This window comes from Caretta caretta, chromosome 3 (genome assembly GCF_965140235.1).
Source record: "Caretta caretta isolate rCarCar2 chromosome 3, rCarCar1.hap1, whole genome shotgun sequence".
In the NCBI taxonomy this organism is placed as follows: Eukaryota; Metazoa; Chordata; order Testudines; family Cheloniidae; genus Caretta; species Caretta caretta.
Genome location: NC_134208.1, coordinates 106,990,137 through 107,015,422, shown reverse-complemented (window position 1 = coordinate 107,015,422; position 25,286 = coordinate 106,990,137). Strand labels below are relative to the sequence as shown.

The 25,286-nt window shown below is 40.6% G+C and overlaps 1 protein-coding gene across 9 annotated transcripts in view; it reads left to right on the top strand.

Annotated features, from left to right (window-relative positions):
• The window catches only part of REPS1 (RALBP1 associated Eps domain containing 1), a 111,801-nt gene that overhangs the window by 20,057 nt on the left and 66,458 nt on the right, over positions 1 to 25,286 (top strand). For 8 of the 9 annotated variants that reach the window (XM_048844399.2, XM_048844392.2, XM_048844396.2 and 5 more), the window contains exons 2-4: positions 2,413 to 2,536; positions 12,130 to 12,326; positions 24,595 to 24,748. In XM_048844399.2, coding sequence (XP_048700356.1) covers positions 2,413 to 2,536; positions 12,130 to 12,326; positions 24,595 to 24,748 — 475 coding nt within the window. Of the gene's footprint in view, positions 1 to 2,412; positions 2,537 to 3,086; positions 3,537 to 12,129; positions 12,327 to 24,594; positions 24,749 to 25,286 lie in introns of those variants that run through there. The other variant, XM_048844400.1, reaches the window with a different exon arrangement.

The following is a 25,286-nucleotide window of genomic DNA, read 5'->3' as shown; positions in this document are numbered from 1 at the left end:
GGAAGAAGTCACTGACTTCCCAGAAAGTCATGGAATCTGTGACTAAATTGTATTCTTACTCATCAACTGTCTCCATACATTTGATCTACAATATTGAAAATATGCAGGTTTACAAAAGAAGCATCTGTCCTATTGTGCATTTTATATATAGATGCACTTTAATGCACTGAGAGAATAATTGATTGACAAATGTCTTAATGCTCACTTAGCCATTACTTAAAGCACAAGTATCCAGCCTGTGCCGCTTGAGAGTGATGGTTAAGAAGAAAATGTATTTGATTAAAATTAAAAATCTGTTCCCTGAATCATGCCTTGCGACTTTTAAGCGTTGGAATCGGGCTCTTTGCTGTGTGGGGCGATATTGGGGCATTGCCTCCCACACCTTCCACTAAAACCTGTGAACAACTCTGATTGTGAGCTAGAAGTGCAGCTGCTGTTCCTTCTTTCCTGAAGCTGCTCAGTACTTCCTCCCCTGAAATGCAGCAGTCCAGTGAGGGAAGAGTAGTTCTAACTGTGGGAGTCCCAGGAAGAGCAGGGTAGGAATTTCAGACAGTTCCCAAGCTTAGAGCACCTAGTAAAGGATGGCTCCCCTCTCTCACTCAACCATCTGGAGAAGGAAAAAAAAGCTGGGGAGGGGGAAGAGAAGCTGAGAAGTAACACTGAGTTACAACTTTCTAATTTTCAAACCCTGCCCTGGAGCAGGCCAAAATAACCAAGGGGTCATGCATCAGCTGAATATAGCTTGAGCCCTGCATATTCTTCTTCCATAATAGGTTGAGCCACTCTTTTCCAGTATATGTTCATGGAAATTTCTTGTGTTCTGACTGGACATGTTGTGCATTGGTAGCTAAAATGATAAATTAGAAATGTGCACTTGCTATGTTTGACAATTTATAAAGGGATCTGGCAACGAACTTATCTATTAAGGTTGTCTAACACTCTTTTATAAAAGACTTGACTTTGTTAGAAGCTTTTAACTTCTCAACTGAAATTCAGCAAGGGGAGTGCAGCCAGCGATGTGACTCTAGTTTGTGCCATGGAATTCTGTTTAGGTTTGGCTGAATTACAAGATTTTGAAAATCATAATTTTCCATCTCTGCCTTGCATTTAGCATAAATGGTAGGATGCTAACATCCTTGAACCATTTTAAGGTCGGGCCCCAGCTATTACTACTACAGCAGCACACCTCCATAAGTAGAGACAGCCCAGCTGCTGATGGAACAGCTGTAGCAGCTGGCTGAACTGCTTCATGATTATACCCTGGATCCTGAACATGGTCCCAGCTTTCAGTCTCCCACTGGAGGTACCACATGGCATGAGATGAGAACCCCTGAAGCAGATTTCAAATACAAATAATGAATGGGAACCAGGAAGACCTAAGTTTCAGGCTTGCTTCTTCCACTGGCTAATAACAGTTCTGTACCTTTCACAACTCTTCTTATGAAACAATGTCTCATGACTAGGGTCAGTGTTTTCCAGCAACTAAAACAGTAATTTCAGATTTTCAAATATGTATATTTCAAAAAATTTCAGATATAAGTTATATTAATACTAAAAAAAATACATGTATAGACAAACGTGAGCAATATGTAATCCTTTACAGCACAAAAATGCTGGGCATTGAGGGCTAGAGCCAGCTGTGAATGGGAGGTGGGGGACAGATGCTAGGCACTGAGGGCTAGCTCCAGGCCAGCTGTGTGCTAGGGGGAGACGGCAGGAGCCAACTATGAGTTGGGGAGAGGCGCTGTGGACACTGCTGAGAGCAGATGTGAGTGCTGTTTGCTCTGCAACATGGTGAAGGAGCCAGGTGCCCTGCCCTTCCAGAGGAAGCTCCATGGTGGTTTTGCCAAGCCCAAGCCTGTGTGAGGAGGGGAGAAGTTGGCAGCGAGTCTCATCAGCAGCCAGCCGCCCTGCCCTTCCAGAGGAAGCTCCATGGTGGTTTTGCCAAGCCCAAGCCTGCGTGAGGAGGGGAGAAGTTGGCAGCGAGTCTCATCAGCAGCCAGCCCCCAGCCTCTGCCCTGTAGCCTGTGGAGGAATCGTGTGTCTCCTAGCAGAAATCTGGGGGATGTGACCCTGCATTCCCTACCCACATGTCACCTCTGCCCATGTGCCACCGCCATCCCCCTCCCTCTTTGAATGGTGACTTTGGAAATTAAGTCATTTTGGGGGGAAAAATGTGATAATAGCAGCAATTTCCAGAAAACAGGGACCCTACTCATGACCCACTATTGTCAAAAAATTCCATGCAAAGAAATTAAGACAAGACTAGTTAATGTAAAGCATTGCCATTGACAAATTTACCACCTTAAGAGTTCTGTATTATGTCTGTACTTAAAGGTGGCTGCTGTTTCTGATAGAATATCTGGCATTTTGATTTGCCTCTCATAAATACTAATATTTGTTCTCTTACAGATTATGGAACTTTGTGGTGCAACAAGACTTGGATATTTTGGAAGAAGTCAGTTCTATATTGCTTTGAAACTTGTTGCTGTGGCCCAGTCAGGTCTCCCTCTAAGAGTGGAAAGTTTAAATACAGGTAAATCTAGAAATTAATGCTTAAACACTATTGAGCAGGTTAGTGAAATTTATTGCAGTTGGCTCACAGATTATAATAGATTAATCCGGTGGACTATTGTGTTATGGTCTCAGTTACTCTGGTATATTGTTCACTTATACATACTGAAAAAAGTGTGAAGGGAAGTTTGGGATAAACCAAAATTTAAAGTATCTTTATATAGATACAACTGGATTTTAGCTAGTAAAAGGGATAAAATTAATCTAGGGACATGGAGTCCTCAAAACAGTTCAACTGTGCTAAGTATTAAATTAATTTAAAACAAAGTGTTATTGCAAGGTATGCAGAGTGAAAGAGAACCTTTCTGTGTACGCCAATTCCCACGGTGGTGTAACTGGTCTATTTGTCAGGGTTGAGTGGTGAAAGTAGCAGATAATGTAATGGGATTAAAGTTAAATATACTAGTGTTGACACAGCTAGCTATTCAAAATTATCTGTAGGGGCACTTGCTGGGGATGGCACGTTCAACTTCCAACTCCAAATAGGTAGCTACAGAATTCATTTCCATCAGGTCTCCAGACTCTCCATCTGAACTTGTAAATCATCCAGCAAGAATTCAGCAACTACCCCCAAAGGAATCAAAAGCTTATTCATTTCATAAAGTAAAGTTGCAGTCTCATACTTCAGGAGGATTCATTTCAACTTCCAGGAGACAGGATTCCCTGAAAGCAAAGAGAAGATCTCCCTTCCTGCTACAAAAATGATATAAAAGACCTGACAGAGCTCAAGACTCAGAATTGAGAGTCACTTCAACCTCCTGGTGCTGTCTAAATAAAATTAGATGTGACTGACTAGATGAGACTGCAGTTTGAATCAAGTAGGTGAGAGTGCTGATATAGTGAATCTGCAGACCAAAATCAAGCAGTTGGAATCAGGAGCAAGATGTAATCCTAAAAAATTGGTATGGAGAATCTTGAAAGAAGGAACAATGAGAATGGAGCCCATGAGAACTTGAAGAAAGGTAATCTTGCAGAATATCACTTAGATTTTTTTTTCTAGTTTTCTCAGATTTAAAGTAAGGCTGATCTTTGTTCCCCAACCTCTTTCAGGGATAGGGACAATGCCATATTCCATAGCCACAGAATCAATGAATTCATGGAGTCTTGATTGAGACGAATGAGAGATCGTCTACTCCAGAGCTATTGCATACTCAGCTGGCATCTGACTTGACTCATGTGACTGAGGGTTTTTCAACCAGGGGGACTACAGCAAACTTTCTTATGATGATGTCTTAAGATAAGATTCTGTGGTGAAAACCTGATGGGGTAAGAGGGGTGAAGTGGTGTGAATGGGCACGGTAAGTGCTGTGTATAGCAAGGTCTGGACTCTCCATATGCAGGCATTGCAGTAGATGACTGTCAGGCTGCCTTCTGAGGATCTTCTCACTAGCCCTGGCATAGGTGGTGTGCTGGAAGAGGCATGTTAGGGGTGGGGTCAGAGTGCTGCCACCAGTGATGTGGTGATTTTAAGCAGTGCTGTAGCCCGTACGGCAATCTCTCATGCTGTCCTAACTTAAACATCCCCAGAGCTGTCCTGTACTAACCTGGGGGCTGCAGAATAGCTGAGGTTCTGGGAAGGTGCAGCAGTGGCGTAATGCCACCATAGCTGTATCTCCTTGAGTTGAGAGTTCTGTGTTGATCTTGGACTGGAACACAGTGTTTATAACTGGGGGACTTCCCTGACAAATTCCGTGGCTGTAGGATCCATGTGGCCTTAATAGAATCCATATATGCTCCTAATTAATGGCAGGCAAAATTATTCTTTTTGGTAACGATATACATAAACTTGTTCAGGTGAACCTGAAACCAAAATTTGTTGGGATGAAATATTTGACAAAATAATTGCTATTCTCGTTAAACTCAGATTGGTTTTAACAGTAAATATGTGAATAATAGTGTGCCTGCACAAAAATATATGTACAATTACTGCACATGCTCTTGTATGTAGTGGAAAGGAGCAGTATTAGAAGTAGCAGATGGTAAGTCCATGCACCAGTTTTTCTATGCCTAAGATGCTGGCTTGGTCATTCCACTATTAACTGTAATTTTCCTCCTTTAGCTGTTCCTCTGGTTGTCCCAATTAAGTGGCCTTTCAAGAACATAAATCTCTTGCATTTATTAAGAACACCACTGATGTTGTTAGCAGGGAATTTTGGAAAAATAAACCATTCAACTCTGTTAGTACATGGTAAAATAAAATTTGTTACATGATGCTAATGCTGAGATGAATGTACCAGACTAAAACCTGACAAAGGAGATTAGATACCTGACTTCTTTTTAGTTTTCAGATAACTTGAATTGTTTTGGTTGTTTCTGTGAAATGCTTTTTTAGTATTAAATGAGATGTTGATTGAAAGGAGACTTCCAGTGAAAAAGACACTTACAATAGCAAGAAATAAAGAAGAAATATACAACCTCTCCTTTTTGGGAGAAAACAAACTAAAGATTGTGTCCAAGGGGATTATTTCCAAAACACCCAAAAAAGCTAATGTAAATTAATAAACTGCCTTTGCAGCTCTCGAATAGACTATATTGCACTGGTTCATACATGTCAGAAACACTGTAAATATTTTTAATTGTTTAGGAGTTGTTTGAACCAGTTAGAGAAGGTCTTGAAAAACTTATCCAACCCAATAACTCACCAGTGTGAAAAATAGTTGTGCTGTCAACCATCTCCACACCATGGTTATCTGCTGACCTGTGCTGAGTCTACACGAGAAAATTAAGTTGGCTTAACTATGTCTCTCAGCCCTGGTCTACACTACAGGGTTAGGTCAAATTTAGCCACATTAGGTCAATTTTTAAATGAATGCATCTACACAACCAACCCCTTTCCGTCGACCTAAAGGGTTCATAAAATCGACTTCTGTAGTCTTCCCCGACGAGGGGAGTAGTGCTAAAATCGACCTTGCTGGGTCGAATTTGGGGTAGTGCAGACGCAATTCAGTGGTATTGGCCTCCCGAAGCTATCCCAGAGTGCTCCAATGTGACCACTCTGGACAGCGCTTTGAACTCCGATGCGCTAGCCGGGTACACAGGAAAAGCGCCAGGAAATTTTGAATTTCATTTTCTGTTTGGTCAGAGTGGCGAGCACAGCAGCACAAGTGACCATTCAGTCCCCCCCCCCAGAATCACAAACGAGCTCCAGCATGGACCGAAAGGGAGACCCTGGATCTGATTGCTGTATGGGGAGAAGAATGTGTGCAGGCCGAACTTCAATCAAAAAGAAGAAATGTTAATATATATGCCAAAATCGCACAGGGCATGGCGGAGAGAGGCTACAACAGGGACACACAGCAGTGCTGCATGAAAGTGGAACTCAGGCAAGCCTACCAAAAGACAAAGGAGGCAAACGGTCGCTCTGGGTCAGAGCCCCATAAATGCTGTTTCTATGATCAGCTGCATGGCATTTTAGGGGGGGACCCTACCACTACCCCACCACTGTCCGTGGACACCTGCAAGGGGGAGTCTCATGCAACAGAGAGGGGGATTTTGTGGAGGAGGAAGAGGAGGAGAATGTGCAGCAGGCAAGCGGTGAATCCGTTCTCCCTGGCAGCCAGGACCTTCTTCATCACCCTGGAGCCAATACCCTCCCAAGGTGGGATTCCCGACCCTGAAGTTGGAGAAGGCAGCTCTGGTGAGTGCACACTTGTAACTACAGTACAGGGTTTAAAAGCAATAGTGTTTAATGTTTGATTTGCCCTGAAGAATTGGGATGCATTTGCGGCTAGTACAGCTACTGGAAAAGTCTGTTAACATGTCTGGGGATGGAGCGGGAATCCTCCAGGGACATCTCCATGAAGCTCTCCTGGAGGTACTCTGAAAGTCTTTGCAGAAAGTTTCTGGGGAGGGCTGCCTTATTTCGTCCTCCACAGTAGGAAACTTTACAATGCCAAGCCAGTAGCAAGTGGTCTGGAATCATTGCAGCACAAAGCATGGCAGCGAATGGTCCTGGGTTTTGGTTGCATTCAAGCAATATTTGGTCTTTATCTTTCTGTGATACCATTCATGGTCACCTGGTTGAAATGGGAATTTTTGTAAGGGAAAAGTAAAAGGACCCCATTCATGCTGGGTTGTTTGTGCTTGGCTAAAAGGAATCATCCCAGAGAATAGCTACATGGTGGGGAGGGGGAGATGTGTGCTGCACATCCACCTGAAAACCGCAGCCCCTCCTTCTAAATGTGAAACCCAACCGGCATTGCTTGCTGTGGGAAAGGATGGCGCTGCAGTTTGAAACCATTCCCACATGTTATGAAGGCGTAAGAAGCCAACCCCGCTTACCAAAAGGCTTACCGTGGCTGCCTGGAAACAGAATTCTTTTGCCCAGCCATTTGTGATGTGTCACCATACTGCCAGGCACTCAATATAAAAGGCAAAATACAACCTTGTACCTAAAGCACAAGTACTGTCTGCTGTGAATTGCTTGATTCACTGTGAAAGTCTCCCTTTTGTTCTCAGAAATGTATCATCTTAAATTTTACTCTCCCTTTTTATCTCCCCCAGGTGCAAATGTCTATGCTCCCCCTATCATCTTCGTCCCCTGAGGTTATCGCAGATGAGAGGTGAAAAAAGCGCACTCGCAATGACATGTTTTCTGAGCTCATGCAGACCTCCCGCGCTGATATGACACAGCTTAATGCACGGAGGCATTCAGTGGCAGAGGCCAGGAAAGCATTAAGTGAGCGCGAAGAGCAGAGGCAGGAGGTGATGCTGAGGCTAATGGGGGAGCAAACGGACATGATGAAGCATCTGTTGGAGCTGCAGGAAAGCCAACAAGAGCACAGACCCCCTCTGCATCCATTGTATAACCACCTTCCCTCCTCCAAGTTCCATATCCTCCTCACCCAGATGCCCAAGAACGAGGGGGGGAGGCTCCAGGCACCCAGCCACTCCACTCCAGAGAATGGCCCAAGCAACAGAAGGCTGTCATTCACAGTTTTGATTTGTAGTGTTGCTACAATAAGCAATGTGCCCTTATCCTTCCCTCCTCCCGCACCCCACCCCACCCGAGCTACCTTGTCAGTTATCTCACTTTTTTTAATTAATAAAGAGAGAATGCATGGTTTCAAAACAATAGTGACTTTATTTCCTTTGCCAGCTGTGACCAAAGAGGGGAGGATGGCTGGTTTACAAGGAATTAAAATCAACAAAGGGGGTGGGTTTGCAGCAAGGAGAAACACACACAACTGTCACAGCATAGCCTGACCAGTCATGAAACTGGTTTTCAAAGCCTCTCTGATGCACAGTGCGCCTAGCTGTGCTTTTCTAATCGCCCTAGTTTCTGGCTGCTCAAAATTGGTTGCCAAGCAATTTGCCTCAACTTCCCACCCCACCATAAATATCTCTCCCTTACTCTCTCAGATATTATGGAGCATACAGCAAGCAGCTATAACAATGCGAATGTTGGTTGGGCTGAGGTCTAACCTAGTCAGCAAACAGCGCCAGCAGGCTTTTAAACGTCCAAAGGCACATTCTACCACCATTCTGCACTTTCTCAGCCTATAGTTGAACCGCTCCTTACTACTGTCCAGGCTGCCTGTGTACAGCTTCATGAGCCATGGGAGCAAGGGGTAGGATGGGTCCCCAAAGATAACTATTGGCATTTCAACATCCCCAACAGTAATTTTCTGGTCTGGGAAGTAAGTCCCTTCTTGCAACTGGTCGAACAGCTCGGAGTTCCTAAAGATGTGAGCATCATGCATCTTTCCAAACCATCCCACACTGATGTTGTTGAAATGTCCCTTGTGATCCACCAGTGCTAGCAGCACCATTGAGAAGTACCCCTTGCGGTTTACATACTGGTTGGCAAGGTGGTCCGGTGCCAAGATAGAGATATGTGTTCCGTCTGTCACCCCACCACAGTTAGGAAACCCCATTGCAGAAAAGCCATCCACTATGACCTGCACATTTCCCAGAGTCACTACCTTTGATAGCAGAACCTCAGTGATTGCGTTGGCTACTTGGATCACAGCAGTCCCCATAGTAGACTTGCCCACTCCAAATTGATTCCCAACTGACCAGTAGTCAGGCGTTGCAAGCTTCCACAGGGCTATTGCCACTCATTTCTCAACTGTCAGGGAAGCTCTCATCTTGGTATTCCTGGCTTCAGGGCAGGGGAAAGCAACTCACAAAGTTCAAGGAAAGTGGCCTTACGCATGTGGAAGTTTCGCACCCACAGTGAATCATCCCATACCCGCAACACTTTGCAGTCCCACCAATCTGTGCTTCTTTGCTGGGCTGAGAATCGGCGTTCCACTGTATCAACCAGCCCCACTGCAGCCATGATGTCCCAATTGCCACATCCCGTGCTTTCAGGAATGTCTGTGTCCATGTCCTCATCACAATTGTCCTCGTGCTGGCGTCTCTTAGCCCAGTTCTGCACATACTCCAGGATAATGCGCGAGGTGTTTACAATGCTCACAACAGAGGTGAACTGAGCGGATTCCATGATTGCCGTGGTATGGCACAGGTAACCCAGGAAAAAAGGTGCGAAACGATTGTCTGCCATTGCTTTCACGGATGGAGGGAGGGGCGACTGATGACATGTACCCAAAACCACCCTCGACAATGTTTTTGCCCCATCAGGCACTGGGAGCTTAACCCAGAATTCCAATGGGCAGCAGAGACTGTGGGAACTGTGAGATAGCTACCCACAGTGCACCACTCTGTAAATCGATGCTAGCCACGGTAGTGAGGACACTCCGCCGACTTAATGTGCTTAGTGGGGACATATACAATCGACTATAAAATCAATTTCTAAAAATCGAGTTCTATAAAATTGACCTAATTTTGTAGTGTAGACATACCCTCTGGAGGGTGAAATCCAACCTAACCCCAGTGTAGACAGTGCTAGGTCAATGGGGGAATTCTTCCTTTGCTGTAAATAATGCTTAGCTTCTCAGAAAGGTAGATTCCCGTCACTGACAGAAGAAGCCTTTTCATTGACGTAGATAGTACCTATGCTGAAGTGCTGCAGGTGAGCCACTACAGTGTTTTAAGCATAGACATACACTAAGTGCTGGGACTGATGTTCCCTCAATGTTTTCTCTCTGCAAAACCAATAACTCTTAGAACTTATGTCCTCTGAAGACATTCTCCTCCACTTTTATCTCCTTACTCCCACCCACCTTCTTCATCCTCTTTTACTAACTATCCTTCCTTATTCTCATTTATTTTTTAACATTCTCTTCTTTTCCTCATTTTCCCCCTTTCACTTTCTCTCTCATTCATCTTTCTCTGCTCCTCTATGCAGCCTCTCTCTAGCTGAAGGGAATATTGAGCCCACTCCTCTTCCCCCCACCCCCTTTTACACGAACTGCTGAATGGGAGGAGAGCCCTATTCCACCATCCAGCAGTCCCTTTTCCTTACTTTGCCTGCTGGTCAGCCCCACCTCTGTGTGCTGCACCAGACTATCCTGGTTTGTCCACTTCCTATTTAATACGTCCATTTGGCCTGTGTGAGTGGGTTTTTCAAGTCTTGAGCTACAGTTGATGCAAGTGTGGAGTACTTAGTGTTAGCATCTACCAAGCATAATTCTTGTCTCAGCTGATTGATTAGTTCAGAGAGAGATTGAAAAAGACTTATAGTTAAGCACTTGTGGACATGTAATATATGGCTCTGAAGTATTTGTATAAAATGACAATACTTGTATTGCTTTAATTACTATGCTGGAAATAGCAAAGTAAATTTTGGGTTGCTACTTAATTTGGAAAGACATTTTCATGGATAACTGCCTAATTGGGAATTATAAAATGAGCAGATAGTCACTGTGAATTCATGTCACTTGTTTGTTCTGTTACCGTGGTGTGGGAAACGGTCTCCTGCAAAAATAAAAATTAATTAGGCAGGACAGGATAGAGATTAGTCATTTAGCTATTAGAGGGGCTTCTAGATGAGCATGCAAACCCTAAGTATTGCAACATCAAAGAACAAAGTCATCTTACACTGAATTTCTTTGCTCTTGTGGATGAAGGCAAGGTGAGGGTGGGAGGAAGTTCGAAGAGAAGTATTTGAAGCTTAAAATGGTATTTTTTTTCAGTGTGGGTCACACCCCACCTTAGCACTGAGGTCAACATGTTGTTCTTAGTATGCTGAGTGCACACATAGGTGAGAATGTGAAAGGTTTTGCTTGAACTCTGGTGTCCCTGTTAGCATATTATGCTACTTACTAAACTGTTGGGTTGTTCCTTGGTTATATTTAACAAAATTATTAAAGTATTTTGTATTCAAAGGGTAATATTCAAATATAGATTGAACATTAAACATTCAAAACAAAAATTAGTCTACACAATAACTAACAAATTGTATGAAGAATTTAGTTTACTTTTAATGACAATAGTACCAGTGTATTTAATTTTTATTTAATAAAATAGCTATAAGAACCAGCAAAATTAATCCACATAACGTTAATTCCCTCATATTATTAGTTGTGATTGCAAATGTGTGTAAGTTCTTAAAAGTTTTTTTTTACAAGTATGCTATACAACAAATTGCATAATTTGACTTCACTGGACTAGGAAGACCATTTACACATCAGGATTCAGAGGGATGGCAGAGCTATTTAACAAGATTATTTCTCACTCAGCCTAGTAACAAAATTTATTCCAAGGGGAGACTGAGTAAAGCTGTGTACCTCTTAGCTTGGTAAAGTTGCATGTGTAGACTTCAAAAATGGGTTTATAATGAAATTACTGCTAAATCTGACTGTAACTGAACATCCCTTGGTAGTATCATAGTAAAATAGCTTACTAGCGACTTATGTAGAAAAGATTCATCAAGATTAAAGTGGATGAGTAATAAATGTGTTTATGCAATACTTAGCTAAGTCTTGAGAAATAAAGGCTGAATTATGGTTTCTACTGTGAAGATAAAAAAGGCACCACTTTACTGTCTGTATGCATTGTTGTATCTAAATGCTTTAGTGAAGTTTTTAACTTCTAGATCTATAGATGAAGCACCCTAAGTGCAAAGACTTTTAAGAACTTTTCAGGCATGCCTGGAACTTATAATGGATGAGCTGTAGCTCACGAAAGCTCATGCTCAAATAAATTGGTTAGTCTGTAAGGTGCTACAAGTACTCCTTTTCTTTTTGCGAATACAGACTAACACGGCTGTTACTCTGAAACCTAAATTTGTACAGTAAGCAAAACTGTAATAGAAAGTATAATTAACAAGCCTATATATTTATGGAAGAATGAGCTGAATTCTTTCTTGCATATCAGTAGAATAAACTAAGTCACAACTAAGTCACAGAACCAAACTGTCATCTTGCATGCACGGAACCCTATAGAAAATTGTGTGGTTCCATAGGTGTAACAGGATTTGTGATGTAGAATTTTACAGAATTTAGCAGGAGCCAAAAAAAAGAAATCTCAGGTTGCATTTGCTTGTAAATTGCACCAAACTCAGTATGTAAGTCATGGAGAGACAACAGATATGAAATTCCATGGTATCTTTTAGAATAGAACTACATTTTAAGCTAGTCATTTTTAAGTATTCTTTTTTGTATAATAAAAAATACCCTATACTATTAATATATATCATTGTTTTAACAGTAAAGGACCTCCCTCTGCCCAGATTTGTTGTTCCAAAGAACGAACAGGAATCGAGACACACAGCCTTGTATTCTTCAGATGCAGATAACTCAACCCCATATTCAGGCGTAATTCCTCCCCCACCTGGCCGTGTTCAAGTAAAAAAAGGCTCTGTGAGCCATGATGCAGTCCAGCAACGTACATCAGCAGATCAACAGGTAACTAAAACTTAAGTGAATTTTATTCGTGGTGTGGTGTCAGCATAGTGGTGTGCGTCCCACTAGCGTTACTACACTATTGTTTTGGATTAGCTTCTTTAAAACAAATTCATGCAAGTGTTACTAAATATATGCAAAAAGAAAAGTAGTACTTGTGGCACCTTAGAGACTAACAAACTTATTTGAGCATAAGCTTTCGTGAGCTACAGCTCGTTTCATGGGATGCAACTGAAAGCTTATGCTCAAATAAATTTGTTAGTCTCTAAGGTGCCACAAGTATGCCTTTTCTTTTTGCGAATACAGACTAACACGGCTGCTACTCTGAAACTAAATATATGAAAACTTAATTATTATTTATTTCAGTTACGCAGTGCTTGTAAGTGTTTGTGGTGTGAGACAGGTTTTCTGCTCAGATCTGCTTAAAATCTAAGTTTGGAAATATTACCAATGATAACTGATGAAGTATTGAATGGGAAGGGAGAATGAGGGTTATGGCTTATTGTGAGGGGTCACATGATAGTTTGGTTTGGTTTATGTAGGTTCGTTCTCTAAAAAAAAACAAAACCAATATATAGTGTTTAAGTTCATAATTGATACTACAACTCCTAATCATTTCAAATCAAGCTAAGCTTTTAAAGATTTAAAATCTGTTGCCTGGATCCCAAATGGTGGCATTTAATGTCATTTCACAGGTGTTGCAGGTGCACTTCCAAAATTGCTACACTTCTAGTTAAAGTATATATTTATACACACCCAAGCAATCAGGCTTCACACATGTCCAGTTTTTGACTATGAACAAATTTGTAATGTATTAAACATAAATTATCTAGATATAAATTTATTGTCTCAAAGACAAGTCAGCAGTTCTTTTTGGACGTGGTGGTGGGGATGGTAAAAATTCCCCTCCTCGTTCCCTTAAAAATGCGACACTATTTAAGAAACAGGTGTTCTAACCTTTCCTTGGAACGTATTTATCTGTATCTTACTATTCAGTAGTTTAGCACTCTGCTTTATAGATTAAATCAACAGATGAGAACCAGAACATTGCTAACATCATAAATACTAATCAGATTCTACAGTTAAATGTGTTACTTAATTAATTAATCTTATTTCAACATCAACAGTGTTTTGTTTTTGAGGGAATGAGTGTAAACCTTCAGTGACCTAAGCACTTTATTCCACTTCAGTAAAAGCAAGCATGCGTGAATTCTTGGTGAAGATCACTCTGCAAGAATGTAACTAGAGCTCCTGATTCTTTTGCATAAGAACAAAAAAGACACTGGTGTGCATTAAAGTGAGATTTTTTCATTAGTATGTTGATGATTTTTAGAACACCACCAGTAAACATGACCAACGTTTACTCACTAGTTTCTTTAATTCTCCTACTAAGGGATAAGCTGAGTAAAGAGGAGAAATGACAAGAGAATACACCTATGACTTAATTGTGCTTTCTGACAATTCCTTGTTTAGGGACTTCCTGGCTTGTTGAGTTTTTGGGACTTTATCTCTTCTCCATGCTTAGAAGATAGAATGCACTTCCTAAATAAAAGCCAGGAAGGGTGTCATATGGAGTGCAACTATTGAAAATTGGTTTTAGGCCCATACTCCTGTGCATACGCTAACTCTCCCATTTTTCCCATTTTCCTCCCCATTGTATGCTTTCTCCTGGGCTCCATCAGGGGAGTTGACACCCACAGAAAGTAGGGATGAGACATGCTACCTAGAAACTTGGGGGGTATGTTGGCAATAGAGCAGCTTAGTCTGTGTGCAGCAGTGCGGCTTTCAAAGTGGGAGCAGCGTGTGGTAAAAGGAGCAGGGCAAGCAGCACTGGCATTGCAGAAGATAGTTTGGCCGTTATGATCCTAGCTTTCCTGGAGCTCTGGACAGATAGGTGTGAAGCAGCCCCCTAGAGTGCGTCTCCCATTAAAGAATGAAAAGAATCTCAGATCTTCTCCTGCATGTTGCTCCTGTGGATGGGTATAACATTCTTAATGGACCTAACCTGGCATTTTTCTAGGTTTGGCTGAGATAGCATTTGTGTCCACCACACCGGTTATGGTGTCTGGTTTCTTTATTTCCTCTTTAATGGCAGCTGCAGTTTCTGATCTAAGACTTATCAAGTTGCCAGTTATTTTAAAATCATAAACCCAAGAGTTTTTTGTGCCTTCAAGTCCTAGTGCAAGGAACTTAATGTCTAGTAAAATTATATTTACTGGCTTTCAAAGTATGCCTATCTCTCTTAAAATATGCACGTTAAGTATTGTATTGTCATGACATGTACACATGAACATACCATATGATCAAGAAACTCAACTTGTACAACTCTTAACATATGTGGAAGCTCTGCCGCAGATAAAGGACAATATATGGATTACTGTTGTATGCTCTATGTCCCAAATAATAAAGGATTCTCCTTTGTGAAACTGTTTCTGCAAATCCCTACAACAAATTTGCATTAGAAGACAGTGTAACATTAGGATCTTGCACACCAATTGTGGTTCCAAACAGTGGTTATAAATGAGGCTATTCTTTTCCCAGCACTGCTTTGGAACATCCATTCCAAGTTTCTTCTCTCTTTCTGGTGGTCTAGATAGTTTCTAGTAACTGTGTCACTATATTACCCTAGCTACAAATGTTTTTCTGTTAGTATAGTTGGTGCGTGATTGGGAGATGCATAGGTGCTTCATCTTTAGAAGGTACACCTTTTACATTGTGGTAAAATACTGACAGCTGATTAACATGTTTAGTATCCCTGCTGTTTGTAGAGGAATATCTTTAAAGGGCATTCAGCCTTGTGCAGTATTCACTCAGCTTGAGGAGGGAGTAGAGCCAAATGATAAAAGGTTGTTCTTTTGGTGAAGGCCTCAAGGGCTTGTTCCTAAAAATCCCAGAGGCTGAAACCTATAGATTTTTCTACAGATCTGATCCCTACAGGTTCCCTGCAGTGGATCAGTATGAAGAACTCTCATTAGAATATTAACAGTCCTTTGTTTCATTGATGGACATCCTTATTGAACAAGGAACAAAGCAGGGAGATGATCTGAGGAAGGGGAAAGTGGCTTCTTAGAAGAGAAACAGTCCTAGTACTTAAAGCTGTTTTCAGTGACTTGTTGGGATTCCCTATTTGATTTGCATCTATTTCGGTGTAATCTCTCTAAAATCAGACTAGTAAATGTTGCCCTCAGGTGGATTGGTTTTGAAGGTTCCTGGAGCTTGGTACTGAAGATGCTGTCTGATCTGGTACACCATTGGAAGTTATATGTGGTCTCTGGAGGGCTTTAGGTTTGTAATATGATATTGGACATTCTCTTGATTTAGAGAGAGTCATTCTGGGGTTGGGTGCCCTATTCAAAAGTACTAGTCTTATTTCTATAAAAATCTAGTTGTGCCTTTGAACCTGTTAGTATTGGGATAAGTTGGCTGCTCTGTAAATCTGCATTCCAGATGTGGCTTTTCAAGTTTGAATATCAGGCTGTGATCTGAAGGGCAGATGCATAGCTCTTTGAGACTTCCCTCCTTGGTTCTGATTTCGCCCATTAAGATTTGAGTAGCTGTCTAGGCATTGTCTGGCTGGTTGGAGACAGTTTTTCCTCATGATCCTTTTTATCAATTTAATTTCTGTGGGGCAAGTGACTTATGTGGCCTCAGTATCTTCTTACTCAGTTTTCAGAGTAGCAGCCGTGTTAGTCTGTATTTGCAAAAAGAAAAGGAGTACTTGTGGCACCTTAGAGACTAACCAATTTATTTGAACATAAGCTGTAGCTCACGAAAGCTTATGCTCAGATAGATTTGTTAGTCTCTAAGGTGCCACAAGTACTCCTTTTCTTCTTACTCAGAGTTCTTTTCGTGTCTTGTCAAAGGTACAGGGACATGTTGAGTCACTTAATTTGTCTCCAAAGTCCAGACAGATAGCACAGACTCCTAATCTTCTGGAAGCTAGTCTGCCTCAGTTGATACTTTTGGAGGAGGAAGGGGAGGGATAGGTGACTGGAGAGCTTCATGAAACTTCTGAGCATTCTGTAGATCACTCTCTGGTGTGTTTTCTTCATAATGAGATCATTTCAGGAAATGAAGGAACATCTACTTGGGTTTTGGAGACTAACAATGGCTTTGCTAAGTAATGGAGCTGGTCAAAACTTCTTGGCATTTCAATAAAAACTAATTGCATAACAAAAAAGCACTTTTCTAATAGCTTTAACTAATGAAAGGCTATTGAGTCTACTCTGAAGGTCTGGCCATAGGCACTGATGTTCTAATGTGCTGGGGGGTGCTCCACTCCAGGCCCCGCCCCCACACCACCCCTTCTGCTCAAGGCCCCTCTTCGCCCTGCCTCACCTCTTCCTGCCCCATTTAGTCCCCTCCCCCGAGCACACCCTGCCCTCGCTCCTCCCCAGCGCCTCCTGCATGCTGTGGAACAGCTGATCTGTGGCAGGCGGGAGGTGCTGATCGGCGGGACTACCAGTGGGTGCTAAGCACCCACCATGTTTTTTTCTGTGGGTGCTCCAGCCCTGGAGTCGGCACCTATGGGCAATACCCTATCACTGTTGTGACTGCCTAGAGGTGGATAGATCAGATTCAGCAATCCCAGATAAGGGGGCTGGGGTTAGCTGGCCAGCAGGGGGCTGGGGTTGGTCTCTGCTGCAGGAGAACCAATTCAAGACCTGCGTGCAGGGGGTTAACGGTTAGGGTGGCTTAATGGTAGGATTAATACTTAACAGTTTACTGTTTAATATTTTACATCTCTAGTTCATTCTCATTTGGTTGGTAATAACAATGAAAGCATGTTGATTTTCAGCCAGCCCTGGGTGTTAAATTGAACACTGCTTGTTAGCTGTTTGGATTTATCGATACACATTAATTTAAGCAATTATGTAGCTTAAAGTACTTCTATTTAGATTTTTACTTTTTAAATGTTTTAATGTGATGAATGCCATGCTTTATTTACTAGATTTTTGTATTTGATTTGTGTCAAACTGTATGCAGATGGAAATTTGAAATTCAATTAAAGGTATGAAAGCAGCATTTTAAAATTGTTTATTAGTAGGGCTGTCAATTGCAGTTAACTGAAGCAATTAACACAAAACAAATTAGATTTTAAAAGCGTGATTAATCGCAGTTTTAATTGCACTGTTAATAGAATACCAATTTAAATTGGTATTCTAAATATTTTGGGATGTTTTCCACAGTTTCAAATATATTGATTTCAGTTACAACACAAAATACAAAGTGTACAGTGCTCACTTTATTACTTTTTATTACAAATATTTGCACTGTAAAAAATAGTATTTTTCAATTCACTTCCGTACAAGTACTGTAGTGCAATCTCTTTATTGTGAAAGTGCAACTTACAAATGTAGAATTTTTTTACATAACTGCACTCATAAACAAAACATGTAAAATTTTAGTCTACAAGTCCACTCAGTTCTACTTTTTGTTCAGCTAAGACAAATAAGTATGTTTACATTTACGGGAGATAATGCTACCCACTTATTTACAATGTCACCTGAAAGTGAGAACAGGTGTTCACATGACGCTGTTGTAGCAGGCGTTGCAAGGTATTTTACATGCCGGATATGCTAAACATTTGTATGCCTTCATGCTTTGACCAACATTCCAGAGGACATGCTTCCATGCTGATGATGCTAATTTAAAAAAAAAAAAATGTTAATTAAATTTGTGACTGAACTCCTTGGGGGAGAATTGTATGTCTTCTGCTCTGTGGTTTTACCCACATTCTACCATGTATTTCATGTTATGGCAGTCTCAGATGACGACCAAGCATATGTTAGATTTAAGAACTCTTTCACTGCAGATATGACGAAACCAAGGGAGGTACCAATATGAGATTTCTAAAGACAGCTACAGCACTCGATCCAAGGTTTAAGAAACTGAAGTGCCGTCCACAATCTGAGAGGGACAAGGCATGGAAAACATGCTGTCAAAGTCTTAGAGCAACACTCAGAACTACAGAACCTGAATCACCAAAAAAGAAAATCCACCTTCTGTGGGTGGCGTCTGACTAAGATGATGAAAATGAAGGTGCACAGCTTTGGGTCATTATCAAGTAGAACACAGCTGTTCTCGCTTTCAGGTGACATTGTAAATAAGAAGTGGGCAGCAAACATTATCACCAGTAAATGTAAACAAACTTGTTTGTCGTAGCACAGTGGCTCTCAACCTTTCAAGACTACTGTACCCCTTTCAGGAGTCTGATTTGTCTTGTGTATCCCCAAGTTTTACCTCACTTAAACTACTTGCTTACAAAATCAGACCTAAAAATACAAAGGTGTTACAGCACACTATTACTAAAAAATTGCTTACTTTCTCATTTTTGTCATATAATTATAAAATAAATCAATTGGAATATAAATATTGTACTTGCATTTCAATGTATAGTACATAGAGCAGTATAAAGTCATTGAATGAAATCTTAATTTGTACTATCTTTGCTAGTGCTTTTTATGTAGCATGTTGTAAAACTAGGCAAATAGCTAAATGTACCCCCTGGAAGACCTCTGCATACCCTCTGGGATAGGCGTACCCCTGGTTGAGAACCGTTTTAGCAATTGGCTGAACAAAAGGTAGGACTGAGTGGACTTGTAGGCTCTGAAATTTTAAGTGTTTTGTTTTTGAGTAGTTATTTTTTTAAAAAAATTACATTTATAAGTTGCACTTTCCAGATAGAGATTTCACTGCAATACTTCCATGAAAATGAATTGAAAAATACAATTATCTTTTTTACAGTACAAATATTTGTAATCAAAACTAATATAAAGTGAGCACTGTATACTTTGTATTCTGTGTGGTAATTGAAATATATTTGAAAATGTAGGGGAAAAATCCAAAAATATTTATAATTTTAAATTGGTGGTGGTGTTAAACAGTGCGCTTAAAACTGTGATTAATTGCAATTATTTTTGTAATTGTTTGAGAGCCCGATTTTAGTTAAATAAAATTACCTTAAACATTATGGGTGCATAAGAAAAACAAGTTTATCAAAACAAATTTTGCCTTCAAAACTGATTTATTAAACAAAGGAACTATTAAAGGTAGTGAATTGAGTGATTGTTTCTGGTCACCCTGGGCCAGATTTTCAAAGGCATTTGGGTGCTTAGTAGGATTTTTAAAAGTGCCAAAGCAGGTTAGGTGCCTAACTCCAGTTGAAATCTATGGGAGTACGAACCTAAGCAGGATCGGTGCTTTTGAAAAGCATAATTAAGCATGTATTTGCATCTTTAAGACCCTAAATACCTTTGACAATCTGGCTCCATTCCTTCGGTTTTAGAATTCAATCTCATCCTTTCCCAGGAAAACAAGTTTTCTCGCTTTTTCAACTCCCGGTTGATTTCTTAGCTTTGAATGAAGTAATCCACATGTAGAAAATACTCTGCACTTCCAGCTAAACTGAAACCAAAAGCTTTTCTGTAGAAGAAACTAAAAGTATGTATGTTTGGAAAAGAATAAAGACTAAAAATAATAAGATACTGCAGTGCAGTACATAAGATTGTGATATATTTAAAGCTTGAGGAGGCCTAAGAAGTTACATTCCCCCAAAAATTCTGTAATTAAAAAGGCAGCACCATTTAATTAACTGATACAGCATATTTTTATGTAATTTTCATAATTTATAAGTTTAGGCCTTAATGTAGGTTCTTGTTTGAGCAGTGTCCCTATGGATGCTCCACTTCAGGTGTGCATGTGCCCCGCGCACCCCACCTTTGATTGGAGATTTTTATTATCAGTGTCTCTGTCCCACGAATGTGCTGCTGATCATCGTGCCCAGCAGTAAGACTATATCAGGCTGAATGGGCAACCTGCCCTCAGTTCCTTCTGAACTGCATCGACCTGCCACAGTATTTATCATGTCTGCATGTGCGTTCCTCATGCAGAGTTTGTTCTACTTAGGGCTTGTCTACACGTAGTATTGCGACAATGCAGCTGTGCTGTTGCAGCTCTTAGTGAAGATGCTATCTATGCCAACGGGAGAGCTGCTCCCTTCAGCATAGGTACTCCACCTACCCAAGAGGTGGCACTATGTCAATGGGAGAAGGCTTCCCGTAGACATAACTCCCACTGTAGACAGTGCTATGTTGACATAACTACGTTGTTCGGGGGTGTGGATTTTCCACATCTCTGAGCAACGTAGTTATACTGACATAAGTTTGTAGTGTTGACCAGGGCTTAGTTTGTTAGTTGTAGGTAGTTACTGGTTGCTGAAAAGATTTTTATTTCCTCCACGGAAATCTGCCTGTGACAGGCATTTCCAGTCCACCAAGGTTTAAATATTATCTCGTGTAAAAAGGCTGTCCTAGTCCGTGAAGCGCACTGTGTTTGCTGACTGGGAAAGTCACACATCCCACGGAAGTGTAACTTCTGTTTTGGCCCTCAAATCCAGGGCACGAAATAACCAGGAACTCAAGCTGCAGCTGTTAATAGATTGTTAAATCTAGGGTGCTCCACTACCTGCCCTCCTTCCTCTCTGCTTCAAGGCTTCCTTCTGAGGCTCGGCGTTAGAGAAGGAACTGAGGGTAGTTTGCCCATGTAGCCTCGGTGCAGTGCATGAGGATATCAGCAGTGCATGTGCAGAATGAATGGATACTACTAGTGAAAATCTTCGATCACAGGTGCATGGGGCACATGTGCACCTAAAGTGGAGAACCCAGATAGGGACACATCTTGAAGAACCACAGTTACTGCTTTGTCATAATTTCAAGTTTAATTAACAGGTTTATTTTTAAAAAGAAAAATGGACTTAATATAAATTTTAAAAAAAATCAAATTTAAATTAATCTGATTTTAAAAATTCATCTGTTTTTATCCACTCTACCTAGACCTCACTTAGATGGTGAGGGAGGTTCCATAGTTTATATCTCAAGAGGTCCACAAGTTCTTCTCTGGGCAGGATGAAACCTTATAAGAATTCTGTCATTTGTGGGATTTTGGAGGAGGGGGAAAGGAAGCCCAAAAAGGGGGGTAATCCTTGCCCCAATTATCCAACTAGGAAAAGAGCCTACTGTATATATACATCTGTTACACATCAGGCCAAGAAGCCCACACAAGGTGGATAAGGCCCTAATGGCTAGGGAAATTGTGCTCAACCTTTTTTGACCTGTAACTGAATATCTTTTTGCTGAAAATTTCCATAATTTGTGGTGGGGTTCTTCAGGAGGTGGTCCTTCAGAGATTTACCACCTAAGGCCTCCTTCTGAACTTAACTTTAAAAAACAAACTAATAAAAAACAACAAAATTTCATTGTGTAGAAGGAAGCTCACTTACCAGTAACTGAACTGGAGTTTTCTAAGTACGCTGTCTCTGTAGATTCCCACTGACTATCCTTCCTTCCATGTTTCTTTGGAAGTTTTTTTTTGTAGCTCATAGTGAAGATAAAACTGAGATATTTAAATGTCAGGCCTCCCTTGCAACCAAATTGCAAACCATAACTGCCAAATACACAGGGCCTGCCTGTAACCCAGTGGACATGGAAACCAAAGGAAAAGGGATGAGAAAACAGTTTGTAACAAGCAGTATAGAAATTAATGAATCATGGCCCTAAAGGTTTTGTTTTAGAATCTGTTGTGAAATTATCACGTGTAGATTGAAACCTGTGTTGAGGAATGGGAAGCGTTTGGGATTCTTGCACTATCAATTGTATAACTGTAGAGTATTAAACTCTCACAGCATACTGGTTTATGCATTTTTGGCAAGATGAAAAAGGTAGTGTCTGAGACTAGGATAGTCTAATTCACCCACAAACAATAGGGCTCAGTCTAGTCTAGACATTCAGTCTTGAAGTTGGGCAACCAAACATCAGGTTTAACGGTTGACAAACTATTTCTTAGATGCATGTCCTGTTTTAATTTCTGGGTAAAATTTTCTTGGATATTTTTCTTTCTGAAGCTGACCCCAGCTGCTTTAGCATTATAGCTTATATATCTATTCAACATTAATCTTGCTGCCTTAAGGGTAAACTGTAGAGCAAAAGAAAACTTGTGACTTTTATTGCCCATTTAATATATAAAGTGCCTCAGTGTGCAGTTGTCTTATACTGAAATCAGGTACTGATGTTTTTTAAGCTCTTTGCTCTCTGATTCACCTTTCTTTGATGTCATTATAGTGTTATTTATGTTTATAGATCAAAAAGGAGTAGTGAACAGCACACTCTTTTTTTGTTTACCAGTTCACCTTTAAACTGGCTACATGGGAGGTTGGACCTTGTCTGTAGCTGTATGGGCTAGTTAATATGGAAACACTATTCTTAATTAATAAAAATCTTCCTCGTTTCTTGAAGCATTATTTAAAGGGGCATTTCAGTTTTTTCTGTGCTGTTTTTTAAGATATCAGGGAGTCAATAACTTCTGTCTTATACTGTTCCCTGCAACAGGTTGTGTGCTGTTTTAAACTACTGTAGTCATAAGTACAGGTGACACAATTCGTATACAAGGCACCTGTTGGATTTATTAACAAAGGCCTTTTAGATAGTTTGGTTAGAGTTCTAAGATTTTTTTAATGGAAAGACACAGCTGTAGAGAGCATGTTTTTCAATTTTCTGCATGCTACTTTTTGGAGAAAGGGAGCAACTTGACAATATCTGTTTAGAAAGGCTGACTTCACATAGGGATTACACATGTGACCCTCTGTTCCTGTGTTATACCAATAAAATAAAAACCAGCAGGATCTTATTAAAGGGGAAAAGGCAAAATGCCACATTTGTTGTGAATACAGAAAGAATCATAGTAAGTTAGTTATAGCTATAATATTCCATTCAATTTCATATTTATTCACACATTCATTCATACACACACAGGTTCTGCAAGGTTATCATAGTTACCAGCCTTAGAGTTGCTCATGCCAAGCCACTGGCCGGGTGGCCTGGACATGAGGAGGGAGCAGGGCCTTGTCAGATGCTCATCTGATGCTCCTGGAAGTTGGTTTGCAGAATCAGACCCCAAAGTTCTCACTTTCTAGAGTCCATTTTTATAGGAATTTCTTCCTATGCCAGTCTATGGGAATTGCTTCATCATGCTGTTGCTGAATCAATCAGCAGATGGCACATTCCTGATGGCTCCGTGCTGCTAGATGTTATCTTGTTCTTTGGTTCTCCCATTCTTGAGGCTGTTGGGTGGATTCCAGTCTGCACTCTGGGGGTCCTCTGGTTATTTCCACTTGACCCCTTCTTCAGCCGATGGACACTGGATTCTTAGGCTGGCATCTCCCTGATCATTCAGTTGTCCACACCAAGCATCTATCCACATACATCCTCTGTCTCTGTTTTAATCACAATTGTTAACAAAGCGAGATGAATACAACAGAAGGGCGGGGAGTCTCTGGGTGCTGTTTCTGTTACAGAGTATTGCTTTGAGTCTCTCTCTGTGTGAGTAGTTACAAATAATTGCTTTGAGAACAGACTCTGTCTTAGAATGTACTAACACAATTAGCAGCTTGCAAGTTTCACACATAGAGGGAGAGAAACAGTACCAAAAACCAAGAGACCTCTTAATTAGTAATACCCTGGGATTTAAACTATGGGGAATCAAACTCATTTCTTATTTTAATACAGAACTTCTTTAATATGATCCAACACCTGTCCTTGTTCAGTGGGAACTGAGCTGTGAACACATTTGTGTTCTGGGCAGGATAAAACTCTCCTTCAGAAGCATTCTGATGCCATAGCCACTATATGGGTGTGACCAATAGCGAGCTATGTTTTTGATAGTCACACTTTTCTTTTTGTTTAAAAACATTCAGATGCAATTATTTCAAATAAGTTAAATATCGGTAGCCTACTAATTTAAAATTGTATGTTTACCTCTAACTTGCTTTTGAAATGGAAATAACTGCTTGAATATAACCCATTTGACGTGAGCTAGGTGGGATAGTGGGTTATGCAGTTACTAACCTTTCATCTTTTAACACCTGGGTTTAAATGCAGCTTCTGTCACAAGTGAAAGAGCTTTATGGTCACCTAGTCTTCCATATTCATGTGTTTGCAAAACCAGTGTAATTTGGCCCCATTGTTGTCCGTCAAAAATGTTGTGAGTCCAGATCATGATGGATTTGCACTTCTGGGTGGCGGAAAAATATATCCAGTGTCAATTATACTGTGCCTAACTCCTGCTGTTCTGTCACTGTTATAAATATTTCCTGTTCCAAAAAAGGAATATTTTAAATCTGCTGAACAGTTGTTTTTAGAAATAATGGTTTTTAGATAGGTTTTTATGATTTTAGTGATATAGTACAAAATTTTTAAAAGTTCCTTTGTTTTATTAGGAGTCCACATCTCCAGTTGTTTCACCACAGCAGTCCCCACCAACCTCTCCACATACATGGAGGAAGCACAACCGCCATCCCAGCGGAGGGAATAATGAACGACCTCTTGCTGGACCTGGGCCTTTTTGGGCTCCATTTAGTGAAGCACAACCAGGTATAAATGTCTTATGTTATCCTTCAAGTGTTGCCTGACGTTGTGGAATTTAAAAAAAAAAAGCTTAAAGTTTAGGTCAGCTTAGATTTACATTTTCACTATGGACAGAATAAGTAGCAGAAAAAGGACAGGAATACAAAGTATCACTCTACACAGTTATCAAGCGCACCTCTGTTGCAGTTCTCTGTTAAATTGGTGCCTGCCAAAACTGCATAATCTGCAGCACGGCTGTGACAGGCTCATCACCTAAGTCTGATGTGGAAAATGCCAAAGATTGTGACAGGAGGGAGAGGATGGAACAGTTGCATGTGTCCCTAAACGAAATATATAGCAGTATAAAACTGACGTTTTCTACTCCTGGGGAAATTCTGCACCAAAAAATTAAAAATTTTGTGGACAATATTTTAAAATTCTACATATTTTATTTGTCAAAATAACACAATATAATAATGCCAGTTTCAGTTACTTTGGTCATTTATTTCAAAATACCTGTCAGCAAGTATGTCTGTAACAATACAGACCAAAAAAATAAAAAAAA